General features: G+C 36.3%; 1 protein-coding gene across 2 annotated transcripts in view; it reads left to right on the top strand.

Moving 5' to 3' along the window:
* ctnnd2a (catenin (cadherin-associated protein), delta 2a) overlaps window positions 1-17,231 on the top strand; it is a 287,583-nt gene that overhangs the window by 197,345 nt on the left and 73,007 nt on the right. For both annotated transcript variants that reach the window (XM_082184574.1, XM_082184575.1), the window contains 2 exons: window positions 8,101-8,233; window positions 15,563-15,776. In XM_082184574.1, the coding sequence (XP_082040700.1) occupies window positions 8,101-8,233; window positions 15,563-15,776 (347 nt within the window). The remainder of the gene's footprint in view (window positions 1-8,100; window positions 8,234-15,562; window positions 15,777-17,231) is intronic.

Here is a 17,231-nt window from a genome sequence, read left to right as displayed (position 1 = left end):
GACTGATAGTATGTTTCTCATGATCTTAGAGACATTTTTATCTACAAGTTCACGGTAAAATAATTAAGTTAAGTATATAGAATACTATACATAAAAAAATGTACACTATCATTCAAAAGTTTGGGATTTGTAAGATTTTTATTTTATTTATTTTTTTAAAGAAATTAGTATTATTTAGAACAAAAATTGTGTTGCCACAAAAATATTAAGCAGCACAACTGTTTTCAACATTGATAATAATAAGAAATGTTTCAATGTATTCAATGAGTAAACCTGCAAGGAAGGTTGAGTTGATGTTTGTGAATCATAGGCATTGGAATTCTGTGGGAATCTGTTCCATTTCCTGATGGAATTCAGCGGTAGGATGCCTAGTAATGAGCATCGGCAGTTCTGAAATGCCGAACTTGCACCTTCACTTCAACTATCTTGCCTTTTAAAGCAAACCAAGGACTCATTGTGCAGTGTGTCATCTCCTTTTGATGTGATGTCACATTAGTAATAATTGTGTGACAAAGGATAACGACTTCTTGACGGGCCTTCGTTACGCTCGCCTTTGCGCAGCCTAATTATTTCAGGTTTGATGATGTGAAGTGGAGTTCAGACCTGTTCTGTCAACGTATTTGTTACCGGTTACAGTCGAGTGAGCAAAGACATACAGGTCTTTAGAGACTACAACTTCAGCTTCCATCAGCAGTCATCCAGGCAGGGATTTATTAAAGTCATGTCACCTGGGTAGCTCTTAGTATGCAACGTGGCATAGCACCCGGCTTAATTAATTTACTGACTAGAAGTTTGACTCTTTAATTGTGTCACTATATTCCTGATTAGAATAGGAAGATTGTTGGGGCCTTCTAGGTTAAATCAAGATCATAGCATGATGAACCTGACACAGTTTTGCCACCAAGCAGCAGGAATGCTGATGAATATGGGAGTGGATTTTTTTTTAAGGTTTGTTAATTCATGTTGAAGTAGCTGGTGAGGTCAGTATAATTATTATAGTGAAGTAAACTGCAGAGTAATTAAATGGTGATTATTCTGAAGAATATGGACATTTTATTGACACTGAATAGCTTTATTGAGGTGAATGTAACTTTAAAGGGATAGTTCACCCAAAAATGAAAATTCTGTCATTAATTACTCACACTCATGTAGTTCTAAACCCATTAGCCTTTCGTTCATCTTCAGAACACAAATGAAGATCTTTTTGATGAAATCTGAAAGCTTTCTGTCCCTCCATTCACAGCTACGCAACTGACACTCTGACGCTTCAAAAAATTCATAAAGAGATCGTAAAATTAGACCATATGAATTGAGCAGATAAGTCCACATTTTCTAAAGAGACTCGATTGCTTTATATGATGAACAGATTAAATTTAGGCTTTTATTCACATATAAACATTCATCAACTCACACATCAATTGTGGTAAACGGAAGCTCAAGCATGTTCGCTTGATGTGCGAGAAGCTCAAACGTGCTAAGTAATAGACAAGAATGAACCTCATTGGTTCTTGCAGAAGCTCAAACCTGCTGCGTAATACACGAGAATGAACCTCATTGGTTCTTGCAGAAGCTCAAACGTGCTGTATAATACACGAGAATGAAGCTCATTGGTTCTTGCAGAAGCTCAAACGTGCTGTATAATACACGAGAATGAAGCTCATTGGTTCTTGCACGTCAAGCGAACGTGCTTGAGCTTCCGTTTACCACAATTGATGTGTGAGTTGATGAATGTTTATACGTAAATAAAAGCCTAAATTCATTCTGTTCATAAAGCGATCATGTCTCTTCACTATTAAAAGCGGCAAAACGACGTTTATTGTTTGAATTTCATAATAAAATCGACAGAATTTTAAAGTTGAGACTTTGCTTGGTGTAAAAAGTAAGAAAGCACAAAGTTTTGTTCATGTATCAACAGAAAACAGCACAGACAAAAAAGATTTTTGATTTAAAAAAACATATAGTTACCGATTAAAATCGAGAAATTAATATTGCAGCCGAAATATGGGAGCATCCCTTATATACAGCCCTCACAGCCTTCTATCTTTCTCTGAGAACTGCAAATATGTCACATCCATGTATTAGCAACCTTTTTTTTCAACACCATTAACCAACATGACCGTCTCTCTCGTTCCTGTACTGTCCTTTCTGTGATGCCACTGTGATGGAGTCTAGTGGCTCTCTAAGGAACTCTGCCCTGTTAATTGCCTCATTTAAAATCAAATTCCACCCCTCGCTCTTGAGAATAAATTTGATCATTACCCAGGAGATTTTTTCCTATTTCAGAGGGCATCAATGGATCACCATTTCGTTTCTTTGGCTTCATCAAGCTTATCAATAAATCAGGCCTTCTGTGGAATGTAGCTGGACTCTTACCTTATTAAAAACTCATTGAAGGAGACTTAAGTGTGTCTCCGTAATGATGCCTGATTATTTAGTATGGTGTTCTGCTGCTATACAACTCATCCACTTCAGCTAATTCACTTCTGTATTGTAATTTAGTTTGCATGTTAAAAAATTGAATGTGTTTCTGTATTGTTGGATACACTTGAGTTTAAGATGAATTGATGGTGGTCTTGATTATATATAGATTTGACGAGACGGCTAAAAAGAATTTATCAGCTGTTGGGATATATCAGAAAAATTGCATTTTAAAATAGATTAAAATAGAAAACAGGTATTATCTGTAATAATATTTCATAGTTTTACTATTTTTGTACAGTATTATTAATGAAAATTAATGTAGACTTGGTGAGCATAAGTTTTCTTTCAAAAACATTGCAAATTTTACAGACTCTAAACTTTTGAACAGTAGTGTATCTAAAATGTTATTCTGAAAATGTTTTCATCATATATTATACGCATATATTCCTACTGAATAAACAGTGTATCCACCTCAAGTGAGCATTGTTTTATGCACATTTTGGATTTTTTTATTCACATCTTGGGGTTTCCATCCAGCATTTTTATGTGCTATCCCAAAATGTGCCTAAAATTATATGGATGGAAACCCAGCTATTGTTACCTTTGGATCACGCTCACAAATATATGCAGTACTCACACATTCATTTGCACACAGACACAAATCTATTGAAGAGATTCACATAAATCTGTAGGACACAGTGGATTAGAAAAGTGAAATCGTGAATGTCATGGGCTGCGAGGGTGAAATTAGAGTAGAGCAGTGCATGACTTGTGTGGTGTAGGTGGAAATCGCCTCACTACCCTGAACTAGAGCCTCTTTTTGATACTGTAAACACAAGTATGTATGTGTACGCTGTACCTCTTCCTCTAAATTCATCCGTATGACCAGTGAAACCCTTTGAATTCTCGCAGCAGACTTCATTCTGTTTCATTTAACGTCTCTGTGCCAGTTATTTACTGCTCCTTTGCCTTTTGGGGCTGTAGTTGTAAGACATTCAGTCGGGGATATTGATTGAAGTGGGATAAATCAGCTTTGTCAATGAACTCCGAGACTGACCGCAAATTGGCATGGGATTAAATTGGCTTTATTCACTATGGCAGCTTTAAGTACTTGTATTAATGGCTTTAAATGCATGATGATGTTGCCAGGTGCCTGTTATTTTACTTAATGGCCATTAAAGGAATCACAGGGACAGTTTCACTTAACAGCACCTCTCACTTACACGGCCATGGCGATTATGTCTGAAAGTCCATTATTAACATCTGCTAAAAATAATCCTCTGGCCAGGGAAGGCTGCAGGCCGTTGGACGGAGGCCATGACAACACCTGTCCGCTCGCATTAGCCACTTCCCATTGCCTTGCCAGCAGTCGTCTTGGGTGGACCCATCATTCCCCGGATTTGGGTGGATGAGGCATTGTGCTAACCTGAAGTCCAGCAGCTGTGAGCTGGGACTGAGCGATACAGATGTTTTCGTGTTTTCTCTCACTCTTTGATGCCCATTTATTTGTGCACGGGTGTCTGTGAGCGAGCTTATGAATTTGTGGTTTACTCAATCTCTGGACTATTGCATGTGTTTCAGTCTGATTGGGTGTGTTTCTGTGCATGCTCTTACACAATTATGCTTAATCCAGACACAATAAAATGATTGCAATAATAAAAAAATAACTTGAGAAACTGTTGCACAACAGTTAAAAGATATTTATTGTTTAATATAAAGTGATGAGCAGGAATTTTGTACAGGTATGTAGAAATTATGTGTAATGAATTTTGTATGTGTAATTTGTTGTCATTTTTATTGTTATTGTTATATACAAAACATACAAATGATGCACATAAGTGCACCCCAGGTAAAAGGTCCCATTTGTTAACATCAGTTAACATATTAGCTTACATGAACTAACAATGCGCAGTATATTTGTTTTATGCATTATTAATCTTTTTAAAGCATTTATTTATCTTTAACGCTAGTAAAATCTAACTGTTTGTTCATGTTTGTTCACAGTGCATTAACAAATGTTAACAAATACACCTTTGGATTTTAATAATGTATTAGTAAATGTCGAAATTACCATTGACTAAGATTAATAAATGCTTTAGAAGTATTGTTCAGTGTTAGTTTATGCTATCTAGTCAAATGTATTGTTGTATATATGTATAGCACATTTCACAATACACATTATTTTAAAGCAGCTTTACAGAAATTCATTGTTATTTCATCATGTCAGTTCATCATGTCTGTACATAGAGCAAATTTTAGGGCTGGGTGATTATGACGATAACGATGATATGAGTGAACTAGCTTTATTGTATTTATAGTGTTGTCCTGCACATATACCAGTGCCACAGTAAATCTATCACACGTCTGAGCATTCAAAGCCAATTAAGAGATTTAAATATTGATTTAAATGTTGATCAGTTTTATTATAAGTGAGAGTATGCAATTCTTAACAAGTATTAATGAAAAAGTCAGTTTGATGATCAGGCATATGCATTAGGGGATTTAAATAATGGCAGAAATTCAATTTAATCAATATAAATGTAAACATTAATCGGTTCCAAAGAAAAATCTATTTATCTCAGTGACTCTTGATTCTTTTTACAGTCAACTCCCAGCTATAGAAAAATATAACCAGTACTAAATATGAATCATTGCTGTTAAGGCTTCTTTGGGGTGTTTAGTTGAGGACACTACCCAAATATTTCATGTCCCTATTCTTTGAGTGGAAACTGACTCTTGAATTTCGACACCTCTGAATATTTAAAGTCTTTTGTTATGCATGCAAATGCTCAATCTGTATGGATAATTGTGATGTAAACTGATTTATGACGCATATGAAAATCTGGAACATGTAGCCATGGCGACTGTTCTGCGTGTGTGTGTGTGTGTGTGTGTGTGTGTGTGTGTGTGTGTGTGTGTGTGTGTGTGTGTGTGTGTGTGTGTGTGTGTGTGTGTGTGTGTGTGTGTGTGTGTGTGTGTGTGTGTGTGTGTGTGTTGTCTGCACATGATCATGCCTCTATGATCATGCATTGGATTGTGCTGCGCTACTTCTGATCTTTCCTCTCTGTTAAACGCACTGAAATGCGCATACACACATATAAAACCTCTTTCTTCTGCCCCAGTTCTGTCATGCTGCCTGTGAAGTTCCTGCACATCGATGGGGGAAAAGAAAAAGAAACTGTTCTGATGGTGTCACTGTCAACTGGCCCCATTTTACAGCATTTAGCACAGCGCCTATGAAGCCTCCCCACTTTTATACGCACATGACTGGCGTTTCATATGAACCGAGAGTCCCTGCTAAGTTTTAATTAATCAAAAAGCACAATGCTTATCTTATCAGCTGATCGTTTTCATTTTGATTACGGGCTGGCGAGTGGGAAGACTGATCCTCAGGAGGAACAGGCCCCGAACTGCAGGCAGGCTGATGCTTATCGCTCTGTTTGCAGAGCCAGGAGAGACCATCTGCCTTCAAGCACTGCCGGCCCTCAGGTTAAGGGCTTCAGACACCAGCAACCCTCCAAATCCCTCCTGCGCCTCTTCTTATCTCTATCAAATCCAATCTCACTCAGATAAAAGGCATTTGTTTAAGGCCTTTATTTATCAAAGGCTGCCACGCTCTGTGATGGACTATGAGATGGAAAATATTTAGCTGTAATTCTTCACAAAAACAAAGAATTGGCCATGGCAGGTGTGCTTTTGTTTGTGTTACCTAGGTACTAGTGGAAGACTTTTACACCATTTGAGGAAAAAGGTATTACTATTTCTTGGCTGTGTAAAACATAACCCCACAATGCTAGGGTCTTGTCTGTGGTTGTTTGGTGGTTGCTAATTTGTCCAACCAAGTCTTTATTTTTATCCTAAGTCGGGTATTTTGTATGCGGAGTGTCTATTTACACTAAGTGCAAATAGCCCACCTTGTTGGCAAAGGTATTTACACTAACTTCTGACGTCTGGTTGGGCCAGCAGAGATGGCGGAAGATGCTGCATTATCAACAGTAGCAATAGTGTAGGGCGTTAGACGCGTGGCAGGAAGTTTTGACACAAATCAACCCGAGTTTGAATCCTCCTTTTGCCGAACCCATCACATATCAGATCAGAAAGGCATTTATTTTCAATATAAATGAAGAAAATATCTGAAAAGTGGAAATAAAGTGTCTAACGTGTGTTAGTAAAGTGTTACTTACAATAATAAAGTGTTTATCGGTTAGGGGTTAGGTGTATGGAGGGCTTTATTGTCCCAAGTTGGCATCCATTTAATCATTTTAATAAATATAATTTACACTCTGTTATTATTGCATACTGTTTAATGTGCAACACTGAGGTGCAAATAGTATTTTCCACTATTTATAAGTATTAATAGTATCTAACTACTACACAAATACTGCTATTTTTGCATAGTGTAAATAGAATCTATCGCTATTTTCACTTAATGCAAATAACACAAAGACAATGCTGCTATTTTCACGTAGTGTAAATAGAATCTAGTTGCCATTTACACTTAGTGTAAATAGCATCTATCGCTATTTGCACCTGGTGCAAATAGTCGCTACCTTTTGTATACTGTGCATGTTCACTCCTGGGCCAAAGAAATGGGCCCAGCCCAAAATAGCTAAACACTGAGCTTTTAATTGTCTTAATCACACGTTTTTGGTCAGGAAATTAGCTAAATTTAAGCAAATGCACTACTTAAAAAGCTATTGCTGTCTCAGAAAAACATCAAACTCAGAATAAAGTTTTTGGCAGAATATGGGAAGTTGTGATGAATCACATTGAAACACTAGTTGCATGGTGATGTTCCAGAGCGGCGTCTTTGAAAATCTGCTGAGAAATAAAATAATTAATGCATCTCTACCACAGTGAAGCATGGAGGAAGAGGGTCATTGTGTGGGAGCCTTTTTAGATGTTGGTATTGATGAGCTACTTCACTGTGAAGAGTCATTTAATGCTTTGTACAGGAGAATTTTGTAGAATGACTTGCTTTCCACAAATGAAAAGTTATCTAAAGATGTTATTTTTCAACAAGACAATGCTCCTGCCCAAATTGCAAAGACAACCAAGAAGTGGCTTGAGAATAAGTCCATCAGGGTTATGTTTTGGCCCCAGATTTGACCCCTAGAGTGAATATTTGGTCTCACATTAAACTCAAACGAACTGGGAGACATATTTCAACTACTCATGAACTCTTTGAAGCCATTAACATTCAAGTCCCAAAAAAAAAATTTTCACTGAACTTAAACAAAGAATAAAAAATTGTATTGGTGCTTTATGATATTTGCTGCTATGGCGTAAGAGAAGAATTACTGCAGCATGGTTCTGAAGATCATCAAAAAACCCTCAAGAGTACAACCAATCTTTCTGTCAAACTTCCTCAACGTCAGTGGAAATGATCAAATCTAGTTGTTCTCACCCAGAGAAACACTCTTACGCACACAGGCATTCACAATTGTAAACTCCTACAACCTCTCAGAGCCCACTGTTTCAGAGCAATAACACAATAATGGAAAACATTTTCCCGTAACAGTTTCTGGAAAGACATTTATTTCACTTTAACCTCCGTGCGTAAGAGATGCTCACGGTAATGGTGCAAGTCTGGCAGCCGACAACATATAAGTCCTATTTCACCACCTACTGTACAACAGAAGTGTGAAACTCACTTTCCTACTCTCTTTTTTTCCGCAGGGAGTTCGGTTGGCGAGATCCCGAGTTACCTGAAGTCATTCAGATGTTGCAGCACCAGTTTCCCTCAGTTCAATCCAATGCAGCGGCATATTTGCAACACCTATGTTTTGGAGACAACAAGATTAAAGCTGAGGTAAATATAACTTTATATCACTGGTCTAAGCTCTAATGATCTGTACTGTACATGTATCTGCTTACCAAGACACAATTTTAGGTGATGCAGAGCAAAATATGTTTGGAAAATATTTTGTGTAAAAGGGTTGAAAGCGTCTTCCAGTATCTTCTGGCACAAATTTAGTTGATATTAACAATGTACGATGTACATTATCTTGGGAAAACTCTTTTGGAATACCTACTGAAAGATTTTTATTGACAGGTATTATTGCGTGAAATTAATTCTTGTACATACCGTTGACAAATAATTCACCCCTTTATTGAAATTTGATGCCAGGTCTCTAATGGTAGATCCCCCAACAGAAAGTTTTCCGAATTAAAAAGAGCGCCTTGGATTGCACCAGTAATTAAGCACTATAAGCACAGCCAAACAATACACGGAGAGCTGCGTATTGACAGCCATTCTCTACACAGCAGCTCTATAATTGTATCCCAGAGGCTTAAGAGAGGCTTGGAGGACGAGGAAATTAAATTTGGAGAATAAATCTGCGGAAACAAAACAGCAACAGAGGGAGAGACGAGCTAGCCGACAAACTTTTAAATGATATTTAATGAAAAAAAACGGGGAAAAAACAGTGAGACCCAAATTAGTTTATCTAGCAATGAGCTCCACTTCAAACCAGCATTTTTCCTTCATCTGAAAAATGTCTTATTTATTAAGAAAAGACTCTGATTGAATCCCTCTGCTTTCTTTGATCTGCCCGTTCATCAATTTCACCATACACCAAAATGAACTTGTTTCATGTTGTTCTCATAAAGTATTTGGAGCAATGTTCAATCATAGCTTGATTGATTAGATTTGGTCCTATAATATTCAGCTGCTCTGTTGTGTGCTATTTTTTTCTTGGAAATAAACTAAAAGATTGGCATATCATTCCCATTGGTTGTTCTCAGCTGGTTCTCTGGTTAAAACTGATTATATGTGTTTTAAAATGCAGCACTTACCAATTATCTTCCCAAATTTGTAATTACAATCTTTTGTCAACAAAAGAGAAGCTTTAAGATCTACATGCATTTTTCCAACCAAATAAAAGCTGTATAGTTTAATGTTTGAAGTTAAAATGTCATGAAACAGTACAGTAGTATTATTTCCACAGTAATATATTTCTTTGATTTCATTCGATCATTTAAATGATGATTAAATACAAATATAATAACATCCTGGTTGAAGACACAACCTGTCCATGTTGGCATCTGCTTAATTTAGTAATGAATTTACATACAAATATTGTAGAATTTGATTAGATGCACATCCATTGACTGAACTAGAATGCTGGCAGTGAACTAAGATGTTTCTCATTGCTTTTAAATGTGCATAAGTCTATTTGTTTTGTATTTCATTATGTATTCAGCATTTATTTCTTCCCTCCAGTTCATGACCCAATCAGAACCACTGCAGCCCACTTTTGGGTAATGAACCACTGATCTATTTCATCCCACAGTCATCCTATCAGAGGTCTCTAAAAAGGTCAAACATTCATCGCTCATGGACTTAACACATCCAATACATTATGCAACTCATAGTATTATGCAACAAATATGCGTTGGTGCAGTACATTTTACATTTATAAACTCTTCATATACAGAGTTTTTCTACAATGGGATTACAGTCTCATTCTCAGTTAGGTGCAGTTTAGTTTTTAAGAGTTTGACCCTGATATCTGCTTCAGTAAAGGTCCAAACCCAGGCATATATTTTTCTAATTCAGTCTGGAGTGGGACTGGATATCCAGATTCACTTCTGCATAAATAGGCTGTGTCACAAGGACAGCAGAAAGGATGATTATGTATGGATGAATTATGGATTCAGATATCATTGATGTTATCTAAATGATATCTCAGGAGAGGAATGTATTTGTGGTGTTACCGGACCAGTGGCAACAAAAAGTGTGTGTGTGTGTGTGTGTGTGTGTGTGTGTGTGGTTGCTTGGTAAAGTAGCACAGTTAATTATATGTGACAGTACAATCGCAGATGGTGCTGAAGCCCTGAACAACTTATTTCACCCCTGCCATTCTTTTTCATTCTTTTTCAACATGTTCATACATATACGCTTTCACATTATGGAGCGGATAGTGAAAAATGACACCAGTCTACAGCACAAGGGTTTCGGGCCTGTTAATGGCTTTCCCCCCTCTTCCTACATTTTCTAAAGGCTGTCTAAGGTCTTGCATAATATACGGTTACACTTTATTTTGATGGTCCCCTTTAGACATTCTGTTGACTATAAGTACCATTGCACCTACATGTTAATTACCTTTAGTTAAAAAAGGCCCAAATTACTAACATTAGTATTAGTATTGAGTTATAGTTGACTTTTAGGATTAGGATTAGTAAAATAAGCTGACATACTTGCAAAGTTTCTTATAGTCAGTATGTCTGTTGGGGACCATCAAAATAAAGTGTTAGCAGATATTAAGCAGGCAGTCTATGTAAGCCGTTGTCCATTAATACCTGACAATGGACACCTCGTCGTGCATTAACCCGCTTATACCATGGTCACTTGCCAAATAACACATTTTTAAAACATTAGTTTATATTTTCATTAGTTTTACAAGCGAAATCTAAAGTTTTTACAAACAATAACTTGGTTTCCCTGGTTACGCCTGACGGTTTATTTAGCAACCGGAGTATAGTCCGCTCAGCTCGTAGAACCCTTCAGTTTACTGCCTGTTGCTATGGTTACTCACAGCTGATGTAGCCAGCGCATTTATTTATTCATTTCGAACGGTAAACAGTCAGTTTCACCAGAACTCCTTTACTAGGTGTCCTCTATCACTTTTTAATGGACACCCTGCAGCCAATCAGAATCGAGTATTCACCCAGACCATGGTATAAACTCTATTAATACAGTTGACAGATGCAATGTTACTTATAGTCAACAGAATGTCTAAAGGGGACCATCAAAGTAAAGTGTTACTATACTATAAAATAAAGTGTAAATATACTAGTCAGATTACAAAGATTTAGTGTATAAAACTATAGAGCACTTCCAGTCCAATCAATTCCAACAAATGACTCTTATGAGATGGTTATTTTTAGTGGCTCAAACGCATCGGCTTACTATGTTATATTGACCTTAAAGTGCTTTTATGTTCCACAGAAGAAAGAAAGGCATACAGGTTGATGCCAGAATTAATTTGTGTGTGTGTGTTTGTGTGTGTGTGTGTGTGTGTGTGTGTGTGTGTGTGTGTGTGTGTGTGTGTGTGTGTGTGTGTGTGTGTGTGTGTGTGTGTGTGTGTGTGTGTGTGTGTGTGTGTGTGTGTGTGTGTGTGTGTGTGTGTGTGTGTGTGTGTGTGTGTGTGTGTGTGTATGTATATTATATATTATATATACTGTATAACTTATACTAACTGTAAGACTTGAGAGATTAAATCAGTGTTGATAGTGATGGACATAAGTATAGTTTTTGATTCACTAAAACAGAACCGACTCATTAGAAGTGTTCATTAAGAAATCAGTTGGACTGGTCGTGCTGTATGGTTTTTATAATCTAAGAGCTGGCTCATAATGATCATTTGGGCTGTTCCCGTTGTATGGTTTTTATTCACTACAGGGTCATTTGTTCAGGAATTGGATTCAGTATGTTTTGAGCTGTAGATTCAGTAGCAGTGTTTTAAATATTATTGCAGGAAACATTGTTAGAGTATTTTATTACAGTATTCTGTCCTCACCAAACTCATTTCGTCATCCGAACATCATTTTCTCAAAAAACATCACATTACGGAGGTAAAATGGGTTGCGAATGTCATTTCATATTGACATTTTTAAAGATAGATGTAAATGAACTTTAACTGGACAGGAACTAGCACACACACACACTGAAGCAGACTGAGAACAGGCTATCAGATGACAGAGCCGTATCTCCCACAGCAGAGGTGAGGAGAATACTGATTAGCACAGCATTTCAGCCAGACAGACCGAGCTCTGATGTTTATGGTCTTCCTGCTGAACCACTGGCCAAGTGCAAAGGCAGCTCTTTCTCGTCCTCAGCTGGCCACTATTTATAGCAGGTGGCTCCAGAAAAGCACTGTCTACTTTGCAGCCCGCCTCTGGCTAAAGTTCAGCTTTATCAGCCCTTTTGGGCAGGAAAATCTAATCCGTCAATATCCATTTGCACGTGCGCTGTGGAGTCGAGAGCAAGCACTTCCGTCCGGCCGGCTCATGCCTCTAATTGAATATCTCAGCGTCTTCGCTGCTTCAGGATGATGTTAACACTCAATTAATTTTCTTAGTGCACAACAAAGCAGTTCACTTCTCAAACAACCCAGCTAAAAAAAAAATATCCTTTTTTAAGGAATAATACTAATGCAATTAATGTAAAAAAAAAAAAATGGTTTAAAGCACTTAATGACATTTTTCCATTTTCCGTTACCTAATCTAAAGTGAGAACTATTTACAGTTAATAAGTTGTTAACAAAGCATTAAAAATCAATGTCTTACTCTTTACATATGAGCTAATAAAACAGTAATAATTATGTTAATTATAATTAAATGGATGAAGAACTCACTGATGGAATATAGCCTATTAAAATATTAACAGTGTAGAGAGAACAATATATTAACTATGAATCAACTATAAACTAATAGTTTGCAAAAGATTTATGAGTACTTTATCACTGTATTCTTATTGTAAAGTGTTACCAATGTTATGCAAATGTTTATCATTTTTACCAGTTTATCATTCTTCAAACGTTATAGGAATGTTTTGTTCTCTGAACATGCTGAAACATGTAGTAACATTAAAAAAAAATTTGGGATGAATTTGGGGGGAAAAAAACTCCATGAACGATATATAAATTATTAGGCTATGTATTTGTGCTAACGTTTTGAGAACAGTGACCAGATAACAAACATTCTATTAACGTTCCCGGAAGATTGTTTTTTCATAGCTTTGAGAGAACCTTGCCAGAAGGTTAACTAAAGTACTGAGAACGTTCCCTGTTATCTGGGAATGCTGCCGCCATTAGTTCACCCGCACTGCTTGATAGAAGATGCCAGAAACATCCCTCGTCTCTGCATTTATCCTCTGTTGTTTAGTGGCTTCCAAACATCTGTTGCTTCTGCACATCTCAATAATTAATTGTACTTCCTTTTATATAATGTTTGTGCACCGTCTCACCGAATCTCTTGTGTGCGAATCTCACCACATGAATGAAAGGAAGGCTTCTGTTTGGTGACGCACATGTCTGTCTGCCTCTCGGGATGAGCCGTGCCTTTGTTTTCCTGTTAGGTGTGGTTTGAATATTCATGCTGTATATGCAGTACAACCCAAAAACAGGAAGAAACAGGATCAGGAGTAACCTCTTGGAATGGACTACTAGATCACTTCTCACCTTCAGACAAAGCCACACAAAGAAACGGGCTTGTAATCTCCATTGGAGGGAGTGTCGATGTGAAGCCAGAGCGATGATCTGTAGTGACATGCTATTCAGAAGCACATCTGCCAGGGCTGGATCTTGCACTCATCTAAAGCTAATGCAGCAGGGGCTTGTGTATGCCAATTGGCTGTGGAACAGGAAATTGAAAACTCATAGTGCAATCACTTGATGAATCTGCAGATAGACACAGGTGTGACTCTCTCTTAATAATTTGGCCCTGCTGGTTTTATGACAAATCGTTCAAAACATTTTTGGCGTGTGTTAGTCTAAAGGGATCAAACTATGGCAAAATAATGTGCCAAATGAAGTTTTCTGTTTTTTTATTATTATTATTATTATTATATAAAAATTCTGTTATTCACCCTCATCTCCTTCTAAATCTGTATGATAGTATTTTGGGCTAATTTTATGGTGTGTTTTTTTTTTTTTTTTTTTTTTTTTTTTTGCTTGACATGCAGCAAATTACCATCCACCTTCATTTTATTTTTTAAAATAATTTATATATTATAATATTTTTTTTTATATTTTAAGTTTTCATTTTAATATTTTAAGTTATAGTAATTTTGTGCTTTTATAATTTTTTATTAGTTTTGTAGTTTTTAATATATATTTATAAATATATATAAAGCTAAGATAAATAGCTTATATATATATATATATATATATATATATATATATATATATATAAACAAAATAATAATAATAATTTTCATTTAGGTGCCAAGGAAACATTTCTATTTTTCGTTTACATTTTTCATCTAATATTTATGCAATTCAATTTATTTTATTTCAGCTTTATTTCAGTTAATGAAAACTATTTTAATAGTTAAGTAAAACATATTTTATTTAGTTGCCAACGCAACATATTTTTCATCTAATACTTATTTTATATTATTTTATTATGACTTTATTTCAATTAACGAAAACTATTCTTAATCATTTTAGTTTTAAGTTGACAGTAACAACACTGATGGAAAACAGCGGCTCTGGCATTCTGCAAAATATTTTGGTTTCTACAGAAAAATGAAAAGTCATACAGTTTAGAATGACATTAAGGTGGGAAATAATGACAGCATGTTTATTTGTGAGGGAACTACTCCTGAAATGACACCGGTTTAACGAGATGTGAAGGCTGCGATTGAGTTGATGTCATTCACTGTTGTTTTTCGGTAGCCTTCAGAAACACGTGGCTTTTCTTAGTCCTGTCTCAGATCCTCTAATGAACTTGGCTGGCTTTAATTGACTTTAGTGTAGAACAGCAAAGCCCTGTTGATAGAGATTTACTCACACCTCTCAGTCCGTCTGAAGAGTGATTCATTCTCCCGCTCCCTCTAGTATTGATTTTTCAAATACACTGGTTATGGATTCAGTGCCTCCTATTTGTTCATTTATCCTCCAAATGATCTCATGCACTGACGCTAAGCTGTTTTGGTGTGACTTAACACTGAATTTCAGACTTTTTTTTTTTTATGTGAGTCTGCTGAATGTCAGGGAAAGGTCAACGTTTCGAATGACTTCCCATGAGTTGATGCCAAGGCCGTCATGTTCTCACTGACCAATAATTCTTGCTCAGATCATTTTAAGTTGCATTCAGATCAGGAGTTCAAGTTCAAAATTTGAATAAGAATGAATTTTCAAAGCCCCTTTCAGCCCACTGGCGTCTCAAGTGGATAAAAAGTCATGCTGAGTCTGAAATATATATATATATTCTTCATTATCATATGAGTGTTTCTTCAACTTTAGATTCTTTTTACTGTGTTTACTGAATTGAAAACTTTGTCGTCTTTTATTTTTGCTACTTTCCAGATGCTTTATATAGATTTGATTGTTTTCCCTTCATTCTGAACCCAGACTTTTTAAGCCTTAAAATATGGAAAATATATCACCCTCTACCTGTCTGTTTCTTTCAGATTCGGAGGCAGGGTGGTATTCAGTTGTTGGTGGACCTGTTGGATCACAGGATGGCTGAAGTACACAGAAGCGCATGCGGCGCCCTGAGGAACCTCGTTTACGGCAAGGCCAATGATGATAATAAAATCACTTTGAAGAACTGCGGTGGGATCCCTGCGCTGGTCCGCTTGCTGCGCAAGACCTCTGATGTGGAAGTCAGAGAACTAGTCACAGGTGAGAACTTCTGCTGACTCTGACATAACTCTTCAGTTTAAGTTTTATTAAAGGAATTTTAATTTCCTCTATCACAGTGTTTCGGGAAAGAGAAATTTCGTGTGTCAGACAAGTCGTCAATTCTATCGCTTAATCTCTCACCCTCGCTCACTCTCTCTCTCTTTATATATATATATGAAGAGTTCAGATGCAAAAGCCTCTAAGTGCCATCTGAAATTTTCTTCTAGAATGATCATTTTTATCAAGCTCGTATATTTAAGTTCAGTCATTTCACTTAAATGACAATGAAAGTTACCTATTAGTTGTCATTTAAGTGAAATTATTGAACTTAAATATACAAGCTTGATAAAAATGCTCATTTTAGAAGAGAATTTCAGATGGCACTTAGAGGCTTTTGCATCTGAACTCTTCATATATATATATATATATATATATATATATATATATATATATATATATATACACACACACAAGATTAACGGGTTCAGTCTCTTTTAAAACATGGTGAGTAATTGGGTTTTTCACACCTAATAATCTATTTCAAAGTTTGAACCTCATCTGAAATTCTTGCTTGTGGATTTATTATTTTCTTTTATTATTTAGAGAACATTGTACAATAGATGGATGTTTGAATATTAGATAACTTAATTTCTTCTCTACTTTAATATTCCAGACTGTCTTGTCTTGCAGAGAATATTTAAGGTCTCTCTTACCACTAGTTTGAACTTTTTTCTTAGTCTTAATGGACACAATTGTAGGTTCCCGTGTATACGTGAAGTATTATCATTATTGTGGGTTTTTTTTTATCATTATTATAATTTCATTTTCTTTCTTTCATTATTTTTTCTATGAATCGGTTCATTCAGATTGTTCATATAAATGCAATTCACATATTTAAGTCTCTGTACTACATAATCTTAGTGTATTTATTGACACTTATGTTCTTTTATTTTATTTTCAGGATGTTTACTATAACTTTCCATCCTGTAATTTTGCAATGATGTAGAAAAAAAGTTAAAATTGTCCGTCTTGTCCATTTAGTGATGAGTACGGAAAGAATATTTTCTACAAAATAAATCACCACATCCCCAAAGGCCTTGCATTCCCAAACATGTTTCTAAATTGTTTCTGTAACGGAATGGATAAACTTTGGAACAGAGCCACGCTGGAAATGCCTGCTATGCGCTGAATTCAGATTAACATATAAATTAAAAGCATTGCACACAGGGCACTTAGAGAGACTTCCTGTCACAAATTAATCAGCGAGCTGGAAGCCTCAAGGTCTCTGACTGCCCAGAGGATTCTCAGCCTCTCAATCTCAAGCAAAACAGCACATGTGATCCATGCTTTACCTGAAAAGTGCTGGGGGTTTTTGACAGGCAGAATGTAAATGTAGCCATATGGACCCATTCGGAACTGATGGTCAGGTGTCCTGTCAGCTTGCTGTCCTGTCAG

This window comes from Leuciscus leuciscus, assembly GCF_965113295.1.
Source record: "Leuciscus leuciscus genome assembly, chromosome: 11".
In the NCBI taxonomy this organism is placed as follows: domain Eukaryota; kingdom Metazoa; phylum Chordata; class Actinopteri; order Cypriniformes; family Leuciscidae; genus Leuciscus; species Leuciscus leuciscus.
The sequence above is the reverse complement of the archived record's forward strand: the minus strand, read 5'-3'. Positions and strand labels throughout refer to the sequence as shown.